The 19,438-nt window shown below is 31.7% G+C and overlaps 2 protein-coding genes across 2 annotated transcripts; both read right to left on the reverse strand.

The window, feature by feature from the left end:
• Window positions 1–1,122: 1,122 nt before the first annotated feature.
• LOC107886709 (BAG family molecular chaperone regulator 6) lies at window positions 1,123–2,655 on the reverse strand. Its single transcript, XM_016810758.2, has one exon. It carries the CDS (start codon window positions 2,310–2,312, stop codon window positions 1,320–1,322), a length of 993 nt encoding a protein of 330 aa, XP_016666247.1. The 5' UTR covers window positions 2,313–2,655; the 3' UTR covers window positions 1,123–1,319.
• A 14,869-nt stretch (window positions 2,656–17,524) lies between these two features.
• Window positions 17,525–18,509, reverse strand: LOC107887739 (BAG family molecular chaperone regulator 6). Its single transcript, XM_016811971.2, has one exon. The coding sequence runs from the start codon at window positions 18,420–18,422 to the stop codon at window positions 17,571–17,573; it is 852 nt and encodes a 283-aa protein (XP_016667460.2). The 5' UTR covers window positions 18,423–18,509; the 3' UTR covers window positions 17,525–17,570.
• Between the last annotated feature and the right edge of the window lie 929 nt (window positions 18,510–19,438).

Raw genomic sequence — 19,438 nt, forward strand, 5'->3', positions numbered from 1 at the left:
TCGATGTACTAATCCAAACAAAAGGGTTGAACAAACTAACTCGAAAATTGCTCAAAATCGATAAAAACAAAAAATTGGGACAAAAAACAATAATTAAACATGTTGAACCAATTTAATAGATTTTTTAAATTTTTAATTAATTATTTAGTTATTATCAATCTAGTAGTTGAACAATCAAAACTATTGTATCGAAAACCAATGGGCTTATCAATTTAACTGCTGGTCTGGTTATAACCAATGGGCTGATCGATTTAACTGTTGGTCAGGTTATTTGAATATTGTATGTGACACTATAAGATTATACTATGTCATCACTTGAAATTTTATATATATTTTTTAATTTTCAAGTGATAATGTAATACAATATCAGAGTGCCACATCATTAAATTTTTATATTGTATAAGTTTAGAGATCAAAATGAATTTAGTTGCTAAATTTAGACGCAAAGGGATAAAAAAATGCAGCTATTAAAATATATTTAGTTGTCAAGTTTAGGGTAAAAAATATTATCTTTTTTGTATAGTTGGATTTAATTTACCTCAAAAGGGAAATTCTGCTTTAAGGTGTTCATGAGTTAAGTAGTTTGCTAAAGTCATTCGACTTGATTTAATTAGGCCAAATTTAGATTTAGATTTAAATTTTTAATTTTAATTTGATTTGACCTATTTTACTAATTAAAATAATAAATAATATTTATATTTATAAATAAATTTAAATAAAAATATTTTTTATTATTTTTTAAATAACTTTTTTTAAAACCAAAACTTGATCCTACTTGTAAACATATCTATGAATGGATTGTGAGAAAAAACCTTTTATGAGACTTTGAGGATTGGGTGTGATGCCCTCCGACAAAGTTACCAACTCTTCTCTAACTTGCTCGCTTTTTATGAATGCTAGTAGAATGTTGGAAAAACTTTCATATAAATTTTTACTTTGTTTTTCATTGAGGAAATATTTTTCTCAAAGATGTAAATTTTATCATTATAATTCCTTAGCCATCCCTGATTTCATATCAATTACGATTTTCTGTACATTGTTTAAATTGCTGCCGAAAAGATTAAGGAGGCTCATAGGTAGCTAAGACAATTAGAAGAGCTTACGCAAAAAGATACGAGATTGTAAGTAAGTGGTATTTCTGAATTGCTGCAACGTGAAGAAGCAAAACTCGATTTACATCTTGTTACTCCATTAAAGAAAATATTTTCTTTTCATTTTTAAGATGAAGACATGGAATGAAAGCCTGCATTATATTGAATGATAGCTTACAGGACAGAACCAATTCCTAGGAAAGTAAGCTGTCAATCATATATATATATCTATCTCTTCCCTCCACATTTTTTGATATCCTGTGATTTCTCATCATTCCTCCTTTTCTTTCTCCTCAATTTGTCACACAAGAATGCTTTCTCTAGCTGCTCCACCCTTTGAGTCAACGCACTCAACGTTCGAGTTTGCATTTCGTTCCTCTTAGACAATGTCTCCATCATCCTCATCATCTTCTCATTCTCCTCCGTTATCCTCTCTAACATCTCCTTTCTCCTTTCCTCCGCACCTTCCTTCCCATTATCAGGCTGCCACGTTCCATTTTCGCCTTCTACCACATGATTGGCAAACGAATCACTTTGACTCTCATTGCTACTCTCCTCGTCATTCCCTTGGACCGCAACAGCAACAGTTCCTTCCGCTTCACTCAAATTAAGCACACATTCTACATCTTCTGTTGCTTCCTCATGATTTTCCGACTCTAAAGTTTGATTGCAGTTATCAGAAAAAAGGATAATACCTTGATTTTGGTCGATTACTTCCGCGTTATTGCTGGAATCCAAGGACTGGTCACCAGAAATAATGGCGTCAACCATCTCTTGTAACGCAATCGCCTTTTTAATAACGGATTTCCTGAAATCCCTAACACACGAATCCACTCCTTCAACAGAATCCAATTTGAAAAGCAAGCTCATTAGATTCTCGTTCACTTTCAATCTCTGCTTTGGATCATTCCGAATCAAATCCGCAGTCTCTGTCTTGGAAACACTACGCTCGATGTCATTCACTTGCTCCCTTATTGCCATGATCTTCTTCACGTTTTTTCTTACCAGAAATCCCCGAAACACCTTCTGGATCTTGATTGCCGAGTCGGACCTGCCCCGCTCCGAACCAACGGAGTGGACGGGGATGGATACCATCTTGGGCTTATGAGACTGAGGCTGCGCCGCCTCGGGCACGACCTTAACCGGGATCCCTCTAAAGCTTCTCCCATAGTGAGGGCGAAACGACGAATCCCATGGATTTTGGGCAAAAGGGAAGTCCATTAGTCGGCTTTTGATGGAATTGACAGAATTTTTCTTGTTGCTTGTTTAACACCTGGTGATTAAAAGTAAAATTGGGAGAAATTTTTTGCACTTGATCTTGATGGGTTGATAAGACAATGAGGCGGCAAAGAAATATATAGGGGAACATGGGAGATTTAATTCCAGGGATCCAGAAGGAAAAAGGTGGGATCTGGAAGTTGCTGGAACATTCTGGTCAGAGTTTTTCATTGTTCCGCTTACAATAAGCGGGTGAGATTTTTTCTTTTTGGTGGATGAGCAGCTGAGGTTTTGGGTCCTTCTCGGTAACTATCGATTCTTCTATTTGACCGCTCCCACAGCGGCAGTTGCGCCTGTTTGTTCGAATGAGTTAAATTTTATTACTTTAGGTTATTTATTTAAAAATTAAAAAGAATATAAAAAGATCTTATCACGTGTAAAAATTATATATTTAAAAATACTAAAGTGTATAAAAATAATATACCGTAAATAATAAAAAATATGATTTTAAATTAATTAATAATACATCAAATATGTATATTATTAAAATTAAATTAAATTAAATTTTGAGTAAAACGAAATTTAAACATAAAACACATCAAATTAAAAATATTAAATTAATATAATTATTTATCATTGTTTTATTTTCAATCTTTAATTAGTATCGAATTGATTTGTAATATTAATTTAATCAATAATATTATTAATATACACACATATAAAAAAATGTATATAACAAACATACATATTAATACATATTAAAGTTTCATTTAACAAAAAAGTTTTGTTCAAATGGTAAATAAAAAAAAATATGCATGGTGTCTTTAGTTTAAATCTCATTATAAATAATTTTTTATTGATTTATAAAAATAGAAAAAACAAAAACACTCATATAATCATATAACTTACTTTGTAAATAAAAAATACATTTTTTTGTAATTCCCTTAAGACCAAATTGATGACGAACACGAACTCAATAAAAGACTTAATAACTAGTATGAATATGATCAAATATTATTTTCATGAAATGTAAATTATATAAAACTTGAGAAAATTAGGGAAAAAAGCCGAACTCTTTTTTTTTTTGCAAAGTAGGCTTTTATTTTTCATATTTAGAGAAATAAGTCGATTTTAAAGACAACTGAAGTGTCAGAAAACACTTCCTATAAAATGAATTTTTTAATACATTAATTTTTTTTGGTTAAATGGTGAAATGTTAATAATTTTAACCTTAAGTCTCGGGTTTGATTCTTCTCCTACTCATATTTGTATTTTTTATTTCATGTTGTTTTAATCTTTTTTAAAATTTTTAATTAATAAATATATAAAAAAGCTGAACTCTTTTTTTTTTTGCAAAGTAGGCTTTTATTTTTCATATTTAGAGAAATAAGTCGATTTTAAAGACAACTGAAGTGTCAGAAAACACTTCCTATAAAATGGATTTTTTAATACATTAATTTTTTTTTGGTTAAATGGTGAAATGTTAATAATTTTAACCTTAAGTCTCGGGTTTGATTCTTCTCCTACTCATATTTCTATTTTTTATTTCATGTTATTTTAATCTTTTTTTAAAATTTTAATTAATAAATATATTGCTTTCAAGTTTTTTAATTCATCTTTTTAATTAATAACGCTTTTATTTATATAAATAAAATAATAAATATGTAATTATATAATAAAAATATAACTATATATATTATTATGTTAAAATATTTTTAATTAATAACTCATTTATTTATATAAATAACTTAATAAAAAATATAAATATGAGTAGGAGAAAAATCAAACCCGAAACTAAATGATGAAAACACTAACATTTAATCATTTGACTAAAGGAACTGATATGGCAAAAGAAAAAACACGTTTTGTAAAAGCGCTTAACGACACACCAGCTGAAAACATTTCTTGCAGGATGCATATTTTATTTCTCTCTCCAAAATCAATCTATTTCCTTAAATATGAGAAGAATATTATCTACTTTGCAAAAAAAAAAAGCCTTTTTCCCTAAGTTTCCCATTAAACCTCTTTATTTAAATGAATAAATGTTAATATATATTTAGTTTGATTAAAATAGGTTGATAAAAATTGATGAATTGACTTATTTGATAAAAATATTAAAAGTAGGAATATATATTAAAGAAAAATTTCAATATACCTGAAATATTTTTATAAAAAAATTAAAAAAAAATAGTTTTTATGGTCGTGCTCTATCCTATTATCATCTTAATTTCTTAGATATTATCGTTTTGTTGGTATGGTAGCGGTTTAATGTGAGAATTTCCATTCCAAAAACCATGTAAATTAATATTAATGATCCTATGGGATTACTTTTTTTCATTTAAAATTTTCCAAGATTAAAATTTATCCGTTGACCCTAAAGAATTTTACTAGAATAATTTTTTATTCTCATATAACTTTAATCTTTATTTTAAATCGATTAAAATTTTTTCATTATTTTCTAACTCACGGATCACATGATGTGTTAGCATTATTCCAGACACAAATATAAATACTCAATTAGAACTCCATAAAAAACCATTTCAAATAAACTATTTTTTTAGTCGAATAAACGAATTGACAACTAAAGGTTTCTAGTTTTCATCAACTCATGAATTTCGATCAGTATTCTCTCTTCACCTAACACAAGATATTTATAAAGAGTTTATGGGAGTTTTAATTATTTGAAATTACCAATAAAATAGGCTAGAAATACCATATGAGCGGCAACAAAGTCCTAGAAAAGGAGTCCTATAGTCTTACCTTGCTTGCTTGAGCGACAAGGCTTCTTTCCTTACTTGTGAGCTTTCTTTAACCTCTTTTTAGGCACTTTAAGGGTCACAAATGTATTTTAGACTCTTAATTAATTTTAGTCCTATTTTATTTTATTGATTTTATTTCATTCCAAATAATTAGATAAGATGATCATTTTCGCTTTAGATTCATCATTTAATCCAATTAAATAGATATCCAAAGTGACTAACTTAACCCAAACCAATCATTAAATCAAGAAAACACCTATTGCTCCAATGCGTAAATTCAACGAAACTTTTCTACTTGTTCAATCGTTTACTATTTCTTTCAAGAGTTCATGTCATATGCAATCTATTAAAAATATGTGTTAAGCTAGTGGAGAGATCAATTTAATATATAATTAAAGTTTAAATAATTCGACATTAAAAAAGTGATTGAGCAAATCAAGTCGCCTACTACGTTAGTTGCTTGGAAGCTCTCCGCAATTGTGGCTGATATTTGAGAGGCTATCTCAACATTCCCTTCTCCCAAGATCTAGTTGGTAGTTAGTGAGGGCGAATATAAGAGGGTAGGCAGGGCCTTGAGCCCTCAAAAATGGAAATATAATATCCCTAACACCTCCTGAGATGAGAATAATGTTATTTCGAGATTTGCACGTGTTAGAATTTTCAAAGTATATGATTAGAAATCATTAATGTTAATACAAAAGGTAGTTGGATATCATAGAGAATAAAAAAGACTTGTAAATTGAGAGAAATTAATTTGAGGTATTGACTAAATTGTAATAGTGTGAAAAGTGTTGGGAAAAAGTGTGAAAAATAAAAATATATAAATAATTGAATTAGATTGATGGAAAAAGAGGAAGGGCTAAAAGTGAAATTTAACCAAGAGAGTGTTATGAAGTGTGGATGAGAATTGAAATTTATTGTGGGCCACTAGATGAATATGATAATGTTTAGATTTTTAAGTTAAATATTTTAATTATTAAATTTAATAGATTTTTATAATAGAAAACTGTAGAATTTTCCATCTATTTCCATCCGCCAATCACCATTGTTCATGAGAACCAACTTTCATTTCATTCCATCTTAGTCATTTTCACCCTTTCCCATCATCCCAAGCTTGATTCCTTCAATTTCTTCCGTAGATTCTTAGTGAAATCAATAGAGTAATCTTATAGCAAGCTTAGTTTCTTGTTAAAACAGCTATTGCATACATTGGAAGAGAGAGAAAAGCGAAGTTAGGGATTGGGATAAAAGTTTAAGGTAAGTATGATAAGTTTTCATTTTTAATTTTATGAATTAATATAATGATTATGTTTATTTCAAGTAAAAGTGCATGGAAATATTATTTGATTATTATTTTTATGTTGAATCTTGTATATTTTTCTTATGAATTTGAAGAAAAAGAGAAGAAGGTGAATCTCAAGTTGGTGATAAGGGAAAAGAAGTAGCTAAAGAGTGAACGAAGAAGAAGGAAACTCATCTAAACACTTGATTATAAGTACTTCAAGAATTTTACTTTACCTAATAAAACAAAACTTGTTACATTGGCTATAGTAATACTTATGTGATTAATCTATATAAGAAAATATTGATAGCTATTATGAAATTTATTTAAAAATAAAGGTGATAGAAGGTGAATTTCAATAAAAAATGGATAACTTATATGTAGAGTATTTCATGTAAAGAGGAGTAAACTGCAAAGTGTATAAAAATTTGATAAGTGAAATAAAACGGTTAGATATAGAACTTAAATGAAGTGTTAAATGATAGTAAATTAAATGTCAAGTAATATTTTGATAATTGTTGAATTTTATGTAAATAATGACTCAAATGTAAAAAATGTAAAATTTGAATTGTTTTTAATTGTTGAGTGAATGTAATGAATTTAAGTATGAAATGTCCATGTAGACAATATGTGAACTAGTAGGATATAGATGACATGCCATTAAGAAATTTCTATGCGCACTAATGATAGTGGCATTTCAGTACAATCCAGTGATATTGCACTTTGGGCCTAGTCACAATGGCACTTTGGTGCATTTCGTTAACTTTACACTTCAGTGTAAGATAGCGTATACACGTTGTGCTAATGATACAATGCTCATTCCGCATATCCTACATGTTCTATTGAGTCTATAATTGAGCTAAATATTTAAACGGCAAGTGGACTTTTTAGTGGAATTGATAAGTAACTTATAAGATGTTAGTTTGAAATTTATGTAACACGCCTAACTCGTATTCGTCACCGGAATAGGGTTATGAGCCATCACCGGATAATACACATCATTAATATACATTTATGCATTCATAATTAAAATCCATTCATCTCAATCATATTGCCTTTCTAAGGTCCTACGAGACCTTAAAACATGCTTAGAAGAGGTTTGGAACTAAATCGATAACATTTGTAAACTTTGGAAAACTTAAAAAATTTTCTTTGATTTTAGGGTTACACGCCCGTGTAAACAGGCCGTGTGCCTTACACGGCTACCAGACACGCCCGTGTCATAGGTTGTGTGAAAACAGGGCATACATACTAACTTACACCACATGGCCGAGGACACGCCCATGTGTCAGGTTGTGTGAAATCTAAGGGGGGTTACTGACTTGGCCACACAGTCGACCACACGCCCGTATGTCAAACCCGTGTGCCATAAACGGCCAATAGACATGCTCGTGTGCCTAGGCCGTATCAAAACTATAGTGTATACTGACTTAATTTGAAAGGGTACCCCAGGGGGACACACGGCTGTGTAACATGACCGTGTGTTGCACACGGCTGAGACACACGCTTGTGTCTCTGCCCGTATGGACAAAAATAGGCTATTTGTAAAGCCAATTTGTCACCCTCATCTCATACACACTTAGCCATCAAATGGTATCAATTCAACACATATATAGGCAGCCAAAACATGCCATTTCACACACATATCATACCATCTATCATCAATCAATTCAACTACTAAATTCCATATTTAAAACATACCAAATCAATATACCACAATCATCAATCTCACATAACTCTTAAATGAATTTTCTCACCTTTTTATCAACCAAATCATTCTTCTCAAACGTATCAATTCATCACTATACCAAATTTCCAAGCAATAATACCACAACATATAACTATCCAAAAGAGCATCCATACAACCATTCCAAACAAACCAACACTTAGGACATTATATACATCACATATATCACTTATCAAACACATAATTCAAGCCAACTTAAATAGCCATATTCCAACATTTACAAGCCAAATCTCATGGCTATAATCACAACTCAAAACATACCAAGATGACACTAGCCTTTACATGTCATATACCATATATACAAAGCTTGAAAAGTACCAAAGAGATGATCGATAGTGTGATGACATTTCCCGATGATCCCCGAGTCCAAGCTAGCTTCGATAATCTATAAAACATGGAAAGAACACACAAAGTAAGCTTTAAAAGCTTAGTAAGCCATATACAAATGAAGTTATCACATGAACATTTACATATCAATTCAAATATGCTTAACATGGCTAATCTCATTCAAATTCACAAACCTTTCTCAATAAACATATGTTCAATGTCTTAATCGAGTTCATCAAATATTTCCCCTTTTTAATACTCGTATGAATTTTGTACGTACCTGAGTCACTTAGCTCATTCACATATTCTTTCTCGACTTGACTTTTCCCGCTAAACCATTCAGAATCATTAAAGATACTTGGAAATCACGTAAGCTTGTACAATGCCATATCCCAGATATGGTCTTACATGTTATCACATATCGATGCCACTGTCCCAGATAGGGTCTTACACGAAATCGATTAACGATGCCAATGTCTCAGACATGGTCTTACACGTAATCTCAATAAAATGTCAATGTCCCAGATATGGTCTTACATGTAATCACATCTTGATAACCTAATGTCATGACATTCGTATCCTATACTATTCTTAAGGTTCGTACGGGACTTTTGGATGTCGTAACTTCGTCGATTCATGCTCGTATTTGCTCATTCGACATCGTAGCAATTCAATGATAATAAAACATATATAATTCAATTCAAAGACATTTATTTGCATATGAACTTACCTCGTGTTCGGAATAAACAAGCGGAATCGACTATTCGTCAACTTTCGATTTTCCTCGATCTAAATCCGTTTTCTTTCTTTCTTGATCTATATACATTCAAAATTAACTCTTTTATTCATCAACACATTCTATTTAGTCCACAAACACATATTTAGGCATTTTTTCACTTTAACCCCGAACTTTCACATTTCTTACAATTTAGTCCTTATTTCATAAATACACAAAATTACACAATTTTTTTCAAATACATGCTAGCCGAATTTCTATAGGCTCCATAACAGACCATATTTTCATTTATTTCACACTTTTAACCACAACATTTCACATTTTCTCAATTTAATCCCTTTTATACAATTTCACTAAAAATCACTTTACAAAACATGATAATCTATCAACAAATACTCATTTTCCATCATCAAACATTCAAGATCTCAAGAACTTATCAATGGAAACTTTAAAAATCATCAACACTTTAAAAAATTGAGACATAGGCTAGCTAGTACTCAAAGCAACAATCGCAAAAATATAGAAATCATCAAAAACCAAGCTCAAAACATACCTTAATTTACTCATGCAATTTCCAAAACTTATTCTCCTCTTTTAATGATATATTAGGCCATGGATGTTGAAGAATAAGAAATATGATAACTTATTAAAATTTTAATTCTTTTACATTTTCTATTATTTATCAATTTACTATAATAACCTTAATGAATAAACATTAAAAACTTATAATGGATGTCCATAAATGTCCATTATCACAATCAATGGTATAATATCAACATAAGGACCTTTCATGTAATGCCTCATAGCAAATAGGCACTTTTAACTTATAAAATGCAACTTTTGCATTTTACGCGATTTAGTCTTTTAGTCAAATTAACCACTTAAACGATAAAATTATCATACAAAACTTTCACACATATATAATCACATACTGTAAACACCAAAAATAATATTAAAATAATTTTACAACCTCAGATTTGTGGTTCCAAAATCACTGTTCCGATTTAGTTAAAACTGGGTTGTTACAATTTATCAATGGTTATTCTATTTAATTTCATTTAATATTACTATAAATCATGTATTTATATGTTAACATTGGTTAATTTCAATGGTAAGTTTAATTCTTGATGCACTTACTAAGCTTTCACTAGCTTAACGCGTTACTTTTTCAATGCGTAGATAAAGGCTAAACTTGAAGTTCTTGCCACACCCGAAAATATTAAAGGTTTGGTACAATTGAAAATTTGAATACTTAATTAGAAAATTTTATGTTTAAGTAAGTTCTAATGTAAATATGTGAACCTTACAGGCTGGTTGGGTAAATAGTTAGATTCTAAATTTAGTTCCATCAAATTAAAACTGAGAGCTTTGTTAGTGGGAAACATTATGATTAAGGTATTAATATTACTGTCTAACTTTGGATTAAGGGAAGCAGTAGTGCAAAGACTATATATAGGAAGGACTCTTCATATTGATATTCATTTTTTTCTCTTGTTCTTCTATCTTCTTCTTCTCTGGTTCATTCTGTAAGATAGGAAAACTAAGAACAGGTTGCTTGAAAGGAAGAATCTAAGGTGTTAGCATAAACATTTGAGAACATAACAATCTGGTAATCTTTCTAACTCTTACGTACCTTTCGATTTAAGAAAAAGGAAGGAAAGTTAGGGGAATTTAGCATAATTCATTTTGAATTGTGATGTTAAAGTCATAAATATCAATTATATTTCTTATGCATGCATATGGATTAAAGTTTCTTAGAAACGTATATCTACATTTTGATCTTTATATAATTGTTATATTTAGCCAACTAAGAAATAGTAGGTCTAAATAATAAAGGCAATGTTAAAATTGAAATCACAATATCTTTCAATTTTGAGCTTTTGTTTAAAAATCGATCTCAATCACATCTCTTAAGGACCCTTTACTATCTATTATTATAGAAATTTCACATCAATTTCGCAATTTATTCACTTTAGTCTTTATGTTCAAAAACTAACAATTAAACATTACAATTTAGTCCTTTTTCACATCTAAGCTTAAAATCTAACAATTTAACATCATTCAAGACATCATCTATGGAAACTTTTAAAAACTTTAACAGTTTTGCAATTTGGTTATCTAAATCAAGCTCCCATGACCTCAAAAACACAAAAATTACAAGAAAAAGACTTAATTGAACTCACCAATTATCAAACAAAATTTTGAAGCTTCAAACCCTATTTCCTTTTGTTTTTCTTATGAAGAATTGAGGGAGAAGAAGAAATAAAGATGACAACATCCACTTTCTTAACCTTTTATACTTAGGTTAAAAAACTTAATTAATCAAATTTTAAATTAATTAAAGCTTAATCACATTTAACCAAAGTTAGTGGAAGAAAACATCATTCTCCACTATTTGATGAAACAAAATGGTTTAATTACCATTTTGAACCTTTTTCTATTTTAAATTTTATAGCGATAAAATTTTTACAATTTAGTTATTGTACCTTAATTAAACAATTAATAGACAAAATTGAAGGACCAAACTTTAATATTCTATTATACCAACTCCGTAAATATTTTAATTTAATATTTATGGACAAATTTACGAAAATAGGGTTCTAAAACTGCCTTTTTTGACACCACTGAAAATCAAGTTGTTACATGTGACACTGGAGTCATTGGAGTATTTTGCCCTCAGTGTTGTGACATTGGCCCTATTTACCTTTTTTTTACTTGAAAAGGTACAGAATGGTCCCCATTTGTAACCAAACTTTAAAGTTAGCCTAGGAATGACTTGAATAACTTCAAATAAGCTCAAAAATGTTAAAATGAAGTTTTGAAATTGATGTTCAAGTTAAGTAGTTTTAGTGTCCAAATGTGACATTCTTTGCTTGTGATATATCAGTTTAATTCAGGTGAGGAGTGTTACAAGAAAATTTTAGTTATAATCCCTTATAAATGATTAAATTAGAAATTAATATAAAATAAAATTATGCTTTTGGTCCCAAAAAAATGAAAAAAAAATATTTAGTCCCTTTAAAAATAATAAAAACATAAATTTATACATGATAAAATCTATACTTTTACCCCTTAAAAAATTTTTGCCTAGGAATCCCATATTCTTGCTAACAAAATTGCAAAATGTACTTATCAAAGGAATTGGCCTATGATTGGTTAATCTATTTCCCTCTTGACAAGGAAAGTCTTCTGTATTTATCTTGTCTTGAACTTCAACTTTATGTTTTTAATGAATAAAAGAAATATTTTTACAATTTGCTAAAAATTATAAGAGTAAATTACACCAACAATCACTCAATTTTGGGGTAACTGACAAAACAGTCACTCAGGTTTCAATTCAATCACTCAACTTTCGAAAAATAAAAAAACAGTCACCACTAACCATTTTCCGTTACAGACTTCCATTTTCCATCCCCTCTCCCTTTTCTCCACCGTCCCTTTGCTAACCCTCTTCCCCTAATATGATTCTTTCCCTCTCTCCCACCATCCCTCCCTCTACTCTAATTCTCTCTTTCTCTTCCTCTAAAAAATCATTAACTTTGTTGCTTTGGCCATCGGTAAGTGATCGAATTTATTAATTCAAATTCTCTTCTTAATTCCAGGGCCGAGGTTTCATAGCTCCTTTGCTAAAAACCCTAGTATAATTCCACTTTCTAGGAAATTTGGAGTAATTTCTCAATGAGGAATCATTATCTCTATGCTTTAAAAAATCCCAGATTTCGTGGAATTTTCAATGAATTATTTGCTTTGATTTTGATTTTCCTATTCTACATCTGGGTTAATTTCTTAAGAAACCCTCAATTCACTAGTCGTCTCTGCTTATTAACTATGCGACTTAGGGACCTGGTTTCACTAATGGTGTTAGGATCGTCCCGAATAAGCAACGAACAAGTAAAAATAGTAGAAGAAATTGAGAAGATGAACACACAAATTTAACGTGGAAAAACCCCTCAAAAGAGGATAAAAAACCACGGGCAAAGATAATTTTACTATAATGGCAAAAGAATGAAGAGTACAAAAGATGGAGATAAAAACTAAACCCCGAAAACCCGAAAAACAAAGAACCCTCAAACGTAAACACAAAATTCTCTGAATGTGTTATGAGTTCTAATCTAATGGGTGTCTCTTAATTCTAAGATTGTAAAGGAGCCTATTTATAGGCTAAATTAGTAAGTCAAATAAACTATACTAATAAATGCTAAATATATTATACTAATAAATACTAAATCTTCTAGAAAGAAAATATATTTTTGTTTAACTTGACTTGCAAGCAATCTCTTAGAATTTGGGTCACACAATTCTAACAATCTCCACCTTGACACGAATTCTTTCAATGCCATCTTTGCCAAAACCCGCCACGGGCTTATCTTGAACTATGCAGGGAATTAACTGAGTCGAATCTATGCTTAGAAGCTGGAAGACTTCTAGCCTTCGACTTGTGCACTGCCAAATCAAAACTAACCCGGGTCTGATTTTCACGAATACAGTGCCCTAACTTTTCAAAACCTGTATCCAAAAGAGAACCTCTCTTCAACGAAACGGTCATACCTTTTTCCCTCCTATGACCAAGTTGCCTCCGCTTCAAATGAGTTGACTTTGACTCCGTAACGGACGAGGGACGTCCGATTTCACCGGTCACTGTAGAACCTTCCAGAATATAAAGATTACCGGTTCATTTACCTTTTAACAAAATGAGAGCTCCACGAGATACTTTAATGTCGCTCGACTCGATGTTGATTCTGCATCCTTTCAAGTCTAAAATACTCAAGGAGATGAGATTCTTTCGTAAATCAGGTACATACCTGACATATGAGAGTGTCCTAATCGTCTCATCGTGTATCCTAATTTTAACAGTACCAATACCGATTATTTTACTAGATGAATCGTTTCCCATGTGCACAACTCCACCTTCAACTGAACTGTATGTGGAGAACCATTCTCTATTGGGACACATGTGGAAAGAACATCCTGAATCTAGGATCCACTCAGACGTAAGCTTGGAGTTATCGCTCGTTGACACTAACAAGAAATCATCACCACCTTCATCGACCAAATTAGCACCAGCTACATCTTCCTCGTTACTCTTAGCAGCTTTTTTATTTCGCAGTTTATAACAATCTGCTTTGACGTGACCTAACTTTTTACAATAGCGACACCTTTTGTCTCGTTTCTTTGATGCTACCAAAACGGAAGCTTGCCTATCTGCTTTGCTATTCAAACCAAACTCATTGTCGAGTTTGTCTCTACTCAACAAATGACCCTTCACATCTTCGAACAAGAGTTTGTCTCTGCCATAAATCAGGGTTTCCCTGAAAGACTTGTATGAAGAGGGTAAAGAGCATAATAACAGCATAGCTTGATCTTCATCGTCAATATGAACCTCAACGTTCTTTAAATCATTTAAAAGAGTGATGAATTGACTGATGTGATCTTTAAGAAGCTCACCTTCGTTCATGCGAAACGTAAATAGACGTTGTTTCAACACTAAACGGTTAGCCAGAGACTTAGTCGCATAAAGAGTTTCTAACCTTTTCCACAAGGCGAATGAGGTCTTCTCCATCAATACCTCCTGCAATACTGTATTCGCGAGGCACAACTGGATTGCAGACAAGGCCTTTTCATCAAGCTCTTCCCATTCTGTTTGATTTAGATTCTCAGGCTTTTTCCCTGTAACAACCTTTTTTAAGCCATTTTGAACTAGAATTGCCATCATCCGAACTTGCCACAGATTGAAATTTGTCTCACCATCGAACTTCTCAATTTCTTCTACTATTTTTACTTGTTCGTTGCTTAATCGGGACGAATAGCAAATGACCCTTCACATCTTCGAACAAGAGTTTGTCTCTGCCATAAATCAGGGTTTCTCTGAAAGACTTGTATGAAGAGGGTAAAGAGCATAATAACAACATAGCTTGATCTTCATCGTCAATATGAACCTCAACGTTCTTTAAATCATTTAAAAGAGTGATGAATTGACTGATGTGATCTTTAAGAAGCTCACCTTCGTTCATGCGAAACGTAAATAGACGTTGTTTCAACACTAAACGGTTAGCCAGAGACTTAGTCGCATAAAGAGTTTCTAACCTTTTCCACAAGGCGAATGAGGTCTTCTTCATCAATACCTCCTGCAATACTGTATTTGCGAGGCACAACTGGATTACAGACAAGGCCTTTTCATCAAGCTCTTCCCATTCTGTTTGATTTAGATTCTCAGGCTTTTTCCCTGTAACAACCTTTTTCAAGCCATTTTGAACTAGAATTGCCATCATCCGAACTTGCCACAGATTGAAATTTGTCTCACCATCAAACTTCTCAATTTCAAACCTTGTTGCTGCCATCTCTGAACGGGCTGATCTATGAAAGTTAAACTAGCTCTGATACCACTTGTTAGGATCGTCCCGAATAAGCAACAAACAAGTAAAAATAGTAGAAGAAATTGAGAAGATGAACACACAAATTTAACGTGGAAAAACCCCTCAAAAGAGGATAAAAAACCACGGGCAAAGATAATTTTACTATAATGGCAAAAGAATGAAGAGTACAAAAGATGGAGATAAAAACTAAACCCCGAAAACCCGAAAAACAAAGAACCCTCAAACGTAAACACAAAATTCTTTGAATGTGTTATGAGTTCTAATCTAATAGGTGTCTCTTAATTCTAAGATTGTAAAGGAGCCTATTTATAGGCTAAATTAGTAAGTCAAATAAACTATACTAATAAATGCTAAATATATTATACTAATAAATACTAAATCTTCTAGAAAGAAAATATATTTTTGTTTAACTTGACTTGCAAGCAATCTCTTAGAATTTGGGTCACACAATTCTAACAAATGGGTATGATCATTTTAGTGTTATTTGTAGAAAAATTAGTGAACTTGATGCAAACTCATCAAATTTAACTGATAAGAATGCTTAAGAGAATGATTTGAGTGTAAGCTCGAGCAACCCTGCTTTGTGTTATGGATTGTTTGATCATAAGGATTTTGCTAATCCATGTGAGTTCTTAAAAGCTCATACCCAATATTCTTCAGATGGATTCTTTGATTACATTAAGTTTTTCTATTGTGGTTGCGAAGGATTTAGAATAGTAGGGTATGTGGTATTGGGTGTTTGGCTTGCTGCTTTGTTTTATCTGTTAGGCAGCACGGTAGCGAATTACTTTTGTTGTTCATTGGAGAAGCTTTCACATCTGCTTAGGTTGCCTCCAACTATTGTTAAGGTTTCACTCCTTCCACTAGGAAATGGGGCACCAGATGTGTTTTACAATATAACTGCATTTTTAGGGACAAATACAGGTGAAGTGGGTCTTAATAGTGTGTTGGGCAATGCAATTTTTGTTAATTGTATTGTTGTAAGGACTATCTCCATCTGTGTAGTAGAGAAGAGGATCCAGATTGATAAACGATACTTTTTTAAAGAATCAAAATAAAGGGGAGGTATGATAGGGGAAAGGAAAAGAACCATAATAAAGGAAGAAGGTTAGCAAAAGGACGATGTGAGGGAGGGAAGGGAAACTATAAGAATAAAAGAAGGGATGGTAAGGAAAAGGGAGAGGGATGGAAGAGGGGGATAGAAAATGGAAGTCTATTTTGTTATTTTTCGAAAGTTGAATGACAAAATTGAAACTTGAGTGACTGTTTTGTTAGTTCAAATTATAATAAAGGTTGAAAAAAAATATTGGAGCTAATGTAAATTTATTTATCATACTTATTACAGATTCCAAATGATAATTAAGGAATTAAAATAAAACAACTAGGTTCACAATTTAAGTTTAGTATATGAACTAATAACATAATTTAAAATTTATACTTTAGCATAAACATTTTAAGTTTAACCCCTTTATTTTATAATTTTTTCATGTTTGCCCTGTATATTTTTGAGTCTCTCTATTTCTAGCACTTGGTGTCACTTGTGTGTGATAGAAAAATAATTAATTTTCAGATTTAGATTGATTTTAGGCTTATATCTTTATAGTTCGATCATTTACGAGTTTTTGATTTTATAACTTTTTATTTTCCAAAAGTTAAATATTATTTCTGAAAATATATTACTTATAAAAGTAACAAGGGAATTGTAAACTCTAGATGGATCCCAATAAGCCCGGTTTACTTGAGTTAGAAGATATGATTTTGGATTCAAGACATGGGATATGTGATGCCAAAAAATGATGTTGGATATAAGACATGATATTCTAGTGTGTGTATTCAATGTTTCGTTCTTGATTTTTTGGAACAAAGAGAGCAATCTTTCGGGACAGAACATGCATAAATTTTAATTCCAAGAAAAGGAAGCCCCTATCTCTTCCCTCCGTACTTTCTGATATCCTGTGATTTCTCATCACTTCTCCGTTTCTTTCTCCTCAATTTGTCACACAAGAATGCTTTCTCCAGCTGCTCCACCCTTTGAGTCAAGGACTCAGCATCCGAGTTTGCATTTCGTTTCTCTCGGACAATGTCTCCATCATCCTCGTCATCTTCTCATTCTCCTCCATTATCCTCTCTAATATCTCATTCCTATTATTATCAGACTGCCCTATTCTATTTTCACCTTCTTCATCTCCTAACCAATTGCTTTGACTCTCATTCCCACTGCTTTCCAATATCTTCTCCGCATTACCTCCGACTGCAACAGTAAAACTTCCTTCCGATTCACTCAAATTAGCCACACATTCAGCATCCTCTGTTGCTTCCCACTCTAAAATTTGATTGCTTTTATCTGAAGAATCGATAATACCTTGATTTTGGTCAATTACTTCCGCATTTTTGCTGGAATCCACGAACTGGTTACCAGAAATAATGCCGTCAACCATCTCTTGTAACGCAATCGCCTTTTTAATAACGGATTTCCTGAAATCCCTAACACAAGAATCCACTCCTTTAACAGAATCCAATTTGAAAAGCAAGCTCATCAGATTCTCGTTCACTTTCAATCTCTGCTTTGGGTCATTCCGAATCAATTCCACAGTCTCTGTCTTGGAGACACTACGCTCGATGTCATTCATTTGCTCCCTTATTGCCATGATCTTCTTCACGTTTTTTCTTACCAGAAATCCTCGAAACACCTTCTGGATCTTGATTGCCGAGTCGGATCTGCCTCGCTCCGAACCGACGAATTGGACGGGGATGGATACAATCTTGGGTTTAAGAGACTGAGGCTGCGACGCCTCGGGCATTACCTGAACCGGGATCCCTCTAAAGCTTCTCCCATAGCGGGGGCGAAACGACGCATCGAATGGATTTTGGGCAAAAGGGAAGTCCATTATTCGGATTTTGATGGAATAGACAGGAAATTTCTTGATAGATTCTTGTTTAACTCTTTGTGATGGAAATAATGCTGGGGGATTTTGCAGTTGACGGGTTGATTACGCATTGAGGCAAAAGAGAAATATATACGGGTAATTGGGAAATTTTAGGATCCAATTCTAGGGTTCCAGAAAGAAAAAAGTGGGATCCGGAAGTTGCGGGAACATTCTGGTCGGAGATTTTCATTTTTCTTTTTAAGATCAAGATATTTTCTGGTGATGAGGACATGAGGTTTTCGATCCTTGTAGATAATTATCGATTCTTCTATTTGACCGCTCCACCAACTGAATTTGCGCCTGTTTGTTTGAATTGGTTATTTATAACGGATCAATCAAAGTTTCATAATGTAAGTTTTACTCCCATCTAGCTTGAATGATTAGATACTTAATTAAAATTAAATTATTTAAATTTAATTTTTTAAGAAAATTAATAAAAATATTTTTTTATTTTTTTTCATAATTAAGGTATCTAATAATTCCCTCATAAGGGGGCTTTTAACTATTATTTACGAAATTTGTTTTTTGCTCTCATGAGAGGAGTTAAAATATTATTTAGTCCAAGAACTTGTAGAATTTTCATCTTTGAATATTTTTTAGTTCACATTAATCTTGAAACTTTACAACTCTTTTTAATTTGATCTCCGTATGAATTTCAAAAATGTGATATCATGATTAAAAAGAGTTGTTAAGTTTCAAGATTAATGTGAACTAAAAAATATTTAATGAGCAATATAAAATTACATCATCACTTGATTTTTTAAAATTATATAAAATTTAAAAAAGTACGGACAATATTTAAAAACTAAAAAGATTATAATTTTTTATATATTTTTTAAATGTTTTGGTGATAACGTGATATAATTTTATATTATAACATCATTACATATTAAAGAATCTGAATTTAATGAGCAAATTAAAAGAAAATACCAAATTCCAAGACAAATATAAAAAAAAATTAAAGACTCATATTAAAA

Source organism: Gossypium hirsutum, chromosome A03 (genome assembly GCF_007990345.1).
Source record: "Gossypium hirsutum isolate 1008001.06 chromosome A03, Gossypium_hirsutum_v2.1, whole genome shotgun sequence".
In the NCBI taxonomy this organism is placed as follows: Eukaryota; Viridiplantae; Streptophyta; class Magnoliopsida; order Malvales; family Malvaceae; genus Gossypium; species Gossypium hirsutum.